The sequence below is a fragment of the Aedes albopictus genome, chromosome 2 (genome assembly GCF_035046485.1).
Source record: "Aedes albopictus strain Foshan chromosome 2, AalbF5, whole genome shotgun sequence".
Taxonomy (NCBI): domain Eukaryota; kingdom Metazoa; phylum Arthropoda; class Insecta; order Diptera; family Culicidae; genus Aedes; species Aedes albopictus.
In genome coordinates, this window is record NC_085137.1 from 101,464,933 (window position 1) to 101,475,898 (window position 10,966).

General features: G+C 40.1%; 1 protein-coding gene across 1 annotated transcript; it reads right to left on the reverse strand.

Annotated features, from left to right (window-relative positions):
• Nucleotides 1–245: 245 nt before the first annotated feature.
• On the reverse strand, nucleotides 246–1,878 carry LOC134286133 (uncharacterized protein DDB_G0271670-like; the record flags this gene model as incomplete). The annotated part of the gene is made up of 3 exons (XM_062847706.1): nucleotides 1,832–1,878; nucleotides 1,497–1,742; nucleotides 246–1,455 (listed from the first exon to the last, which is right to left on the reverse strand). Coding segments are annotated over exons 1-3 (1,503 nt in total), but the record flags the coding sequence as incomplete, so codon positions are not given.
• Between the last annotated feature and the right edge of the window lie 9,088 nt (nucleotides 1,879–10,966).

Genomic DNA, 10,966 nt, shown 5'->3' on the forward strand with positions numbered 1-10,966 from the left:
AAAAAAACAGAAAAAATGAAGAAGAAACATGGAAAAGAAGAAAGGGGAAGTAAAAGAAAACGAATAATTAGAAGAACAAGAAGAATTAGAAGAACCAGAAGAACCAGAAGAACCAGAAGGACTAGAAGAACCAGAAAAACTAGAAGAACCAGAAGAACTAGAAGAACCAGAAGAACCAAGAGAACCAAAAAACCAGAAGAACCAGAAGAAGCAGAAGTACCAGAAGAACAAGAAGAACCAGAAGAACCAGATGAACCAGAAGAACCAGAAGAACCAGAAGAACCAGAAGAACCAGAAGAACCAGAAGAACCAGAAGAACCAGAAGAACCAGAAGAACCAGAAGAACCAGAAGAACCAGAAGAACCAGAAGAACCAGAAGAACCAGAAGAACCAGAAGAACCAGAAGAACCAGAAGAACCAGAAGAACCAGAAGGACCAGAAGAACCAGAAGAACCAGAAGAACCAGAAGAACCAGAAGAACCAGAAGAACCAGAAGAACCAGAAGAACCAGAAGAACCAGAAGAACCAGAAGAACCAGAAGAACCAGAAGAACCAGAAGAACCAGAAGAACCAGAAGAACCAGAAGAACCAGGAGAACCAGAAGAGCCAGAAGAACCAGAAGAACCAGATGAACCAGATGAACCAGAATCACCAGAAGAACCAGAAGAACCAGAAGAACCAGAAGAACCAGAAGAACCAGAAGAACCAGAAGAACCAGAAGAACTAGAGGAACTAGAAGAACTAGAAGAACTAGAAGAACTAGAAGAACTAGTAGAACTAGAAGAACTATAAGAACTAGAATAACTAGAATAACTAGAAGAACTAGAAGAACTAGAAGAACTAGAAGAACTAGAAGAACTAGAAGAACTAGAAGAACTAGAAGAACTAGAAGAACTAGAAGAACTAGAAGAACTAGAAGAACTAGAAGAACTAGAAGAACTAGAAGAACTAGAAGAACTAGAAGAACTAGAAGAACTAGAAGATCTAGAAGAACTAGAAGAACTAGAAGAACTAGAAGAACTAGAAGAACTAGAAGAACTAGAAGAACTAGAAGAACTAGAAGAACTAGAAGAACTAGAAGAACTAGAAGAACTAGAAGAACTAGTAGAACTAGAAGAACTAGAAGAACTATAAGAACTATAAGAACTAGAAGAACTAGAAGAACTAGAAGAACTAGAAGAACTAGAAGAACTAGAAGAACTAGAAGAACTAGAAGAACTAGAAGAACTAGAAGAACTAGAAGAACTAGAAGAACTAGAAGAACTAGAAGAACTAGAAGAACTAGAAGAACTAGAAGAACTAGAAGAACTAGAAGAACTAGAAGAACTAGAAGAACTAGAAGAACTAGAAGAACTAGGAGAACTAGAAGAACTAGAAGAACTAGAAGAACCAGAATATCCAGAAGAACCAGAAGAACCAGATGAGCCAGATGAGCCAGAAGAACCAGAAGAACCAGAAGAACCAGAAAAAAAACAGAAGAGCCAGAAGAATCAAAATAACCAGAAGAACCAGAAGAACCAGAAGAACCAGAAGAACCAGAAGAACCAGAAGAACTAGAAGAACCAGAAGAACTAGAAGAACCAGAAGAACCAGAAGAATCAGAATATCCAGAAGAACCAGAAACATCAGAAGATCCAGAAGATACAGAAGAACCAGAAGAACCAGAAGAACCAGAAACACCAGAAACACCAGAAAATCCAGAAGAACCAGAAACATCAGAAGATCCAGAAAAACCAGAAGAACTAAAAGAGTCAGAAGAATCAGAATAACTCGAAGAACCAGAAGAACCAGAATATCCAGAAGAACCAGAAGAACCAGAATAACCAGAAACACCAGAAGAACCAGAAACACCAGAATATCCAGAATAACCAGAAACATCAGAAGATCCAGAAGCACCAGAAGAACCAGATGAACCAGAAAAATCAGAAGAGCCAGAAGAATCAGAATAATCAGAAGAACCAGAAGAACCAGAATATCCAGAAGAACCACAAGAACCAGAAGAACCAGAAACACCAGGAACACCAGAAGATCCAGAAGAACCAGAAACATCAGCAGATCCAGAAGAACCAGAAAAACCAGAAGAGCCAGAAGAACCAGAATAATCAGAAGAACAAGAAGAACAGTCGGTGTATATGTGTTCTTTTTTATGCACAATTCCATATGAACGGTTGACGCATTGAACCATTTTCATCCATAATGTACGCTTCCGATGTGAAGCACACTAATGTCAAGAGCTAGTCTTGTTGTTGTAATAACGATGAAGATGCAATCTTACTTTCAGCAAAATGGTCCTCTTAATAATATCCATGAGACATCGACAGCCTAATGACGACACATCATAACGAACTTGCATGATGGAGATGTCGGTGGCAATGAAAGTGAAAAGGTAAATGTAATTCTTGAGGGCTTGTTGCCGTGTGGATTGAATAGAAGCCAGAAAGGAAAGCGAACATCATCCGTCCTTACTTCTATAATAGGGCATTCAGTAATATGTTTCCTGGGGGTGTGATGTGGTGGTTTCAACGAAGAAAATCATTTTTGTATGCTAATTGGTTTTGTGAAGGCTGCAGGTAACATATTTGTTTATGTTTTGAACTGGGAATAACACTTTCCAAGGAAAATGATCAGAAAATGCAGAATAAACAACACAGAAGAAAATACCATAGGACATAGACATCGACTTAATCGAACTAGTAAAACCAGAAAACGGAAGAAGGCGGAAAATGAGAATATTACAGAATAGAAGATTTGCAGCAGCAAATTGAAGAACACGAAAATGAGTCATAAGAGGGTTGAAGAGAATAAAAAAAGTGAACATTAAGGATCCGAAGAGGACAGAAGAGATGATAGCAGAGCAGAGCAGAGCAGAGCAGAGCAGAGCAGAGCAGAGCAGAGAGCAGAGCAGAGAGCAGAGCAGAGAGCTGAGCAGAGAGCAGAGCAGAGAGCAGAGCAGAGAGCAGAGCAGAGAGCAGAGCAGAGCAGAGAGCAGAGCAGAGAGCAGAGCAGAGAGCAGAGCATAACCGTAATAAGTTCCAACAAGGCTGCCTAAAAGTCTCATACTTAAGTGTTCGCATCCTTGTTTGTTGGAATGCTCATGTATGTATATAAAGGAATGTAAAGTAAGTTTGGGCATGTTGTGCGACAGATTGCGAGATTGCGATGAATCAGGAATTAATTTTTTTGTGTTTACATTAGTTTTGAGGAAGTTCCATCACAAGCTGCTTAGAAGGCTTTCCGACTTCCTTATTTGAGCATTCAAGTTCTGAAATGACTTAAGAATGAAGTTGCTTAGAAGGCTAAAGAGCATCCTCTATATTTTTTTCAGGAAGCTTTTTCTAAAATCAATTATAGGTATTAAATTACAGTGTTTTTTTTTGTTTTTATTAATGTGTATTTTAACATCAAGCTAATTCTACACTTGAAAACTATTACAGTGGTTTGTTAAACCAGAAACTAGGGATTTATGTAGAAAATTACATGGAACTCATTCTAAGCATTTTTTTTACTATTGAAATATAATCATCCAAAAGCTACGTCAAACAAAGTTCAAAAACTTAATTCAATATCTATTACTCAACTACATCGTTAGGTTCAACGATGATGCACCGAACGGTATAGAACCATGTGTTCACCTCGCCCTAGAAACAAAATATTACCTTCCAATACTGATATGATATCAGCATGCAAACAGTCAAACACTCGTTTTCGGTGCGACTAGGTGTCGCAATGTCAAACAACGTTCAGAAGAAAGTAAGCACATCAAATCGGCCAAACTAAAAGGTTTATTTAAGCTGCCTGCGCTTTGAGGTATGGAGGTTCTCACTCAATTATTACCCAACTCGGCGAAGCACACTAACGACTCGCCCCTAAACTAAACGTTCTCGCCGTCGTCGTGTCGTGCTGCGGAGTCGAGGTCGAGATGGTGTTATTCGACTTGGGAGTCAATATTTGCTCAATCATTATTGGTTCGTTCGGTCGGTTCGGGGGGTTGCAATGATTGCTGATTATCCGGTGCAAGTTCCACACCTCGTGGATGGATGGGGTTCTCCATGCGCAAAGAGAATTGAAGGTTGAGGCCGGGAGTGATGGAGTGTGTTGACAGGTGCTTATCAACTGCAGTAGGTACATAGGTACCCTACATGCGACGCACAACGGAGAGGTGATTCGAAAAGTGAGAATGACAGTCTCCCACCAGTTGAATAGTAATCACTATCTGTCAGCACTCGTCAGCAGGGTGGAAATGTGGGAATTTGTACAATTCCGAGACTAAATTCAATTCGTGTCTTCTCCCAACAAGGTGCTGATTGGGTGGTACAAAGTGTATAATTTAAATTCACACAGCTTGGTACGGATTGATACAATGCAACGAAGCGAGATATTGTTCCACGAAACTTGAAGGCAGCATCCAACCCAAAATTCTCTTGTTGGAAATTTAAGCACGCAATGTAATATTCTGTACTGGACTGGTATGGTTCATACATTTTTATAAAACTACATAACTGTCTTTTAGCCAATAATTCGAGGAAATAGAATTTTCATTTCTTCGATTTTGTTCCTTATGTTTATGTTATGTTTTCTGTTATTCTTTATTATTTTCCTTCTATTATATTCCGTCTACTTCTGTTTTCTTCCATTCTTATCTGCTCTCGTAAGTCTTATGTTTTATTTTGTGCTATATTGTGTTAAGCAATCTTTGACAACCTTATATTGATTCTTCGAGCTCAATCTTAATCTGTATGCTGCCGCCCTTTTTCCTTCTTTTATTATCTTTTGCCTTTCGTTCTTTTATGTCATCCTCTGCTCTCTTTTATTCCTTTATGTCCTGAATTATCTTCTAGTCTCATTTGTCTTCTTTTGACCGATTCCTCACTTTTTATTTATTTTTTCGGCCTGTTCTGTCCTCATTTGTTCAATTTTGTTCTATTCTATTCATTTTTACATTCTCCTGTTATTTACTTTTGTTCTCTTTTCCCAAGTAACACACTTGTCACAGAAGAGTCACGGTGGCGCAGGTTTTTGTTGCGCAGAAGTCACAATGACTTACTTCTAACAAATAAATACCTATTTGCTAGAAGTAAGTCTTTTTACTTACTAGCAAGCCCATATTCATCATCACGTTTTTTTTGTTTTTTTTTTCTGCTTCTTTATTCTGTCTATATCCTTCACTTTTCTTTCTCACACTTCAATTTCATTTTTTTCACTTTTCTTCCTCTTCACATTTCTTCGGTCCTATTCTGCATTTTATGTGCTATATGTATATCGATTCGCCTATGAACGTTTCGCTCACGACCCAAACAAATATTTTGGATTCAACAATATATGCTTAATAATTGCATTATTTACTAACATTATCCTTAGGTATGATTAAATTCAGCAATTGAAAGCTTCCTTCCACATCTTTATTATATGGAATGCTATGCTATAATCGGAGTACAGAATTGATATTCCAAGAATAATTATCCCAAAATAAAACCATACCGGCAACATCACGTTCTATCCGAAACATAGCCGGTAAATCACACTCATCCTCATCATTCCATTTAACATTGGTATTGGCGGATCCATAGCAAGAAACAAGCTCTAATCAGGGTTCATCACACGAATGACGATGCTGGTGGTAGACGATGCTCCCCCAAAGAGACATGACTTTGCTCCACAATCTATTCAACACTCCCCCAACCGAGCACCGACACATCCCCGGCATGACGTGTTTCCACTAATGGATGGATGGATGATGTCTTGCGGACAAGTTCGCACTGCATGTTGGCATCAGAGCACGGCAAGGTATTTAGCAAAACTGCTGGCAGAAGTAAGCGAATTCCTGTGAAATTATAATGATTGCCTCGTGCCACCTTGTTTGGTGGTTCGTTGGCTAGATGAGCTGATCTGGTGCAATTACACCTGGGAGTACACCGTACCTACGTACGTACGGTGGATTGTGCTTTTGAAATGTATATGAACATGTCGGTCGGCGGTAAATGAACGAGCGGAATAAAAACAATAATTCTTTCGCACGTGAGAATGGGACACTCCGACTGATGAGGCAGGAGATCCATATGAGGTAGATTTTTTAGCGCACGGGTCGCGGTTTTGAGAAGCTTCTTCAAGTTCAGGATCTGGATGTATGTGAGTACCCGATCAGAATAATAAACAATAAATAAAATCTCATTCACTTGTTTGTCAAGAATACATGCTCGAAGCACGAATGGCTAGTTTACTATTATATGTCTTACTGAAAAGAAAGGAAGGATACGGATGTGCATGGATTGTTGTACAATTCGTTGTTGCAACTGCTAATTGACCAAAACAATCGAAATTGCACTGAGAGCTTATTCTTCACGCTAACGCCGCTCAGCACTAAAGTGCATAATTTCCAGACTACACCAAACATGTGTAACCCTTGCACATTCACAAAATTAGCTCCTGTGTCCACAAAATCGTTAAATTCGTAAAAAATTTTGTACGGCAATCTAGCTAGGTTTACTAATAACCTTGGTAAACAAAAAAAATATCGACATTTCGCATCTAGACTAGTGTACGAGTGTTATTGAGAATGTGTAACTGCTACACATTTTGTGTGGTCTGGAAATTATGCACTTATGAGTAGGGTTTACACATTCTAGGTGCTGAGTGGTTTTAGCGTGTCCAATTTCCCGCTGTTTTCACGATTCAGACATAAATCAGGTACGCCAGAACTCCATGCCAGTGCTTTCTAACTTTATTCGGGTATCGTGGACAGGGAAACGCATCTACCACGCTAAGATGCATCTCGATGCCGCTTGGAGCGCTACATGCCGTCACGTTTCTGAAGTGATTCATTGCTCCCGCAGCCAATCTGATAGTGTTGCTTGCGGCTTCCTAAGATAAGAAGCTTTCAATAAGTGCATCGCTCAAGTGAGTTTATATTTGTCGCTTGCCCGTTTTAAAATAACGTTGAAAACCATTCGGCAGTCATCATGCAACAACCATGAATATACAAGGAGTAAATCTGCTCTAACTAGCAGTTTTTTTTGTCAATGTTTAGTTTGCATTGACACATTCTACCGTGACGTTACAACGTTTTGACGCCTTTTTGGCCAGATTTTTCACTATAGCTCGTAAACTTGACCGTAAACCCTCATATATTTTTGCATATTTGGATTCCTTGTAAAATTTCCGATGAAAACTAATTGTTCAACTGATCATCAGTTGAACAATTAGTTTTCATCGGAAAAGTGGGAATGAGTAGCGTGACGTTACAACGTTGTAACGTCACGCTACTAATTCCCATTTTAAACATACTTTTCCAATGAAAACTAACTGTTCAACAGATCATACTTATTGGACATTTTACTAGGAATCCGAATATGCAAAAATATTTGAGGGCTTACGGTCAAATTTACGAATTATAGTGAAAAATCTGACAAAAAAGGCGTCAAAACGTTGTAACGTCACGGTAGAATGTGTCCATTACTTGTGGAGTTATCAAAGGTGTCAAGAGAACTGCATTAGCTTAAGGTGAAACATCAAGAAATCCCATTGCACTTTTGCATACAAACTTTAGAAGCACAAATCTGACGAACGAAGCAACGAACTAAGCCGCACTTGTTAATCCTGGCTTTGCTCACTTGAAAAAAGAGGCAGCTTTTCCAAATCGAGCGCATTTGTTTACGAATTTTTAAGATTGGTGCTTTTGAAAACGTGAGTAGGGGTACGAGCCGGCCATTGTGGCAGCCATATTGGGATTCTCTGAAGTTTCTCCTTAAACCACAGACAAACAGACGTATCACTTGGAACAAATTGCGATAAAAACCATCGTTACGAAAACATAAGGGAATGTCCATAAATTACGTCACGCTTTGAGGGGGGAGGGGGGTTCAGCAAAGTGTGACGGCCCATACAAAAATTTCAGTGGTCTCATACAAAAAGTGTGACATAGGGGGGAGGGGAGGTTGAAAATGGGCAATTTTTGCGTGACGTAATTTGTGGACGTTCCCTAATCGCCCAATGCTAACCAGGCTATGTTACGCAAATTACTCAGTATGTGGCAGTAGTGAGCAAACGTCAAACAGGAGCAAAAACTGTTTAACAATTGTTTGCGATATGGAATAAAGAATAAAAAAAGCGGGATATACTAGAAAAGTCAGAGCGAGAAGGTTTTTTTTTATTATTGGAACGGGGCTTCGCAGCTTACGACCATAGTTTGTATGAGGATCTAAGGGTGTTTAATTGCTATGCGCTCCTGTTCCGTTAATGTCGAACAATTAGTGTACTGGAATTGTTATTTTTCATTTGTTGTTGTTGCTGTTGTTGTTCCGTGCATAATTGCAAGGCAGTAGGAAAATATTCAGCGAATGTCTAGTTCCAATCATTTTCTACCTTCAATTTGAACACCCTTAAATTTGATTTTGTAAGAGAAATTTGAACATTTGTACCGGAGGTCTGGAACCCAAATGCTAAACACATCCTAAGGCTAGCCCAGTATTGACTGACTCTCACCAATTGTCAAATGGTTTACTCCTGTAGTCGATATTCTTCTTCTTTCAGTCCTGGCACACACGGTGGTGCAGAGGGCCGAATTGAAAGATCTCCATCGTGGGCGTTTGTCCGACATAGTGTTGACCTGTGACAGGATCATATTTCTGTTGACTTGCTTTATTACGTTGTTGAGGCTGCGCCACGATGAGCCTCTGGGTCTGTCTCTGCTTTGTTGTCCTGGTTGCTTGCAGATTTCATTTCCGCCCCTGTGTAGAGTGTGGCCGGCCAACCTCAACTTTCGCTCCCAAATTTCTGTCGCTGTTGACATCTGATTGAATGGACGATGGAGCTCCACATTGGCGATCCTATTGTGAGGCCAAAATGCACCAGTTATATACCGCAGGCATACTTATGTTGACGAAGTCCTGCATCCATTGAGTGTTTTCCACTGATACACACCAAGTTTCAGTGACGAACAGAAGCACAGATTTCACATTCGAATTGAAAATTCGCAAAAGCAGCCCTTGCCTTCTTAGAGCCGATTTCTTCATCCTGGCTTAGGCGTTAAGCCAGGTTTAACTATATGGGTAAGCCTGGCTTACGAGTTAAGCCGAGGTGAAGAAATCGGCCCTAAATCCATTTACCTATGTCGTTGACATTGGTGCCTCCATCGGCCGCCATTTGGCTACCAAGATATTGGAAGCTTTAAACATTCTCCACTACTTGCCCAGCTACCGTAAAGCTGGAAGGGTTGATATTGTTTACAACCAACGATTTGGTTCTGTTGACGTTGATGGTAAGACCTGCCGCACGCTATGTCCAAAGGGAAGTATTATGAAAAGCGGATGTATCTCAAAGTTTATTCGCTAGAACCGTATTATTGGACCACTAGATTCAGAATATGTGGAAATATATGAAATTGACCTTAAAATGGGTTTTCCGACATTTGTATGGGAAAATAGGAAAAAAAAATCAAAAAATCGAAAAACCCAAGATGAAATATTTTAAACCGTACAGAATCGGAAACTAGAGGGCCAAACCTACCATCCTAAGGAATAACACTTGGGGTACATTTGATTTTCATAATACTTCCCTTTGGACATAGCGTGTGCTGCCGAGGAGAGCAACGTCATCAGCCAATTCAAGTCATAAAGGGGCTCCATGGTAATTGATTGCCACAGCGACACTCGATTTGGTTCACTATCAATCGCACCTACAGGAATCTCATCGATTAAGATGGGTAACAGTTAGTAGAGTGGATAACTTGTTCGAAGTACTTTGAGCGACGCGGCATAAGAGTTGTCCTGATTGCGCAAACTGCAACGAGACCGCGGAGCACGTGTTTTTTGAATGCTCACGCTTCGTGGTGCATGGGTAGAGTATGCAAGAGATGTGCGGTAGAGATATCACTCCGGACTACATTGTTTAAATGATGTGTGCGGAGCAAGGTGGCCCACACTTATATGAAAAACAAAAATTTCGAAAAATGCCAAGTCTTACCTCCTAAATCAGTTGTTTTGGGCTCCAAGAAGCTACGTTCAAAATTTGAGCAAAATCAATTAAGCCTAACTTTATCGAAGACCGTAAAGTGATCCAACGTCTGTGAAAAAAGTTATACCTTAGGTAAAGTGAGGATAAACTTTATTGTTGTTTTTCCAATACATGTAAAGGAATAATATCAATAATGAAATCTCAATACTTTGCCTCACTTTGCCTAGGGTATAACTTTTTTCATATCCGTCGGATCACTTCGCGGTCTTCGACAAAGTTCATTGGCATATAGTCACCTGCAAAAATGCCAAAGGGTTTGATTATTGAACGCTTACAGCGTTTTGAGCGCCCCCTTAGGCTCATCCGATTTTGCTCAAATTTTAAACGTAGCTTCTGGGAGTCCAAAACAACTGATTTAGGAGGTAAGACTTGACATTTTTCGAATTTTTTGTTTTTCATATAAGTGTGGGCCACCCTAGTGCGGAGGTGGACAAGTGGGATTCCGTTACTTCCACGGTCTCCCGAACTATACTTGAACTACATAGCATATGGTGGGTCGACCAACAGCAAATTGAGTTGCCCTCTCCCCTTCCAGGAGCTTGAGTCCAACTCGTAGTCTATGGTACTAACCTGGACCCAATCTTCCAGGGGGAAAGAGGACAACTTATGGCGATAGCTGGTGGAACGCTTACTAAATAGGGTACGGTCTCTCCTTACCGAAGTCATCCCTAACGGAAGTACTGCAAAGGTAAGGAAGAGAGAGTGAGGTTTTATGGGTCGACCCCCACATAATTCGAGGACCAACTTGTTGGGTAACTGATTAGCAGATTTCTTCATTCTATATAAAGAATATCAAGTGTATAAATTTAAGGATATTGTCCAGCTTGTAAAACACGGCAGGCCGAGTGGGACTGCTCATGTCGCAAGGATGCCTACTAAACGACAGGCGAAGATAATATTTTGTGAGAAGCAGTTAGAGGCAGACGTGCACAAGATGGCTTTTTGCGGTTGAAGAGGG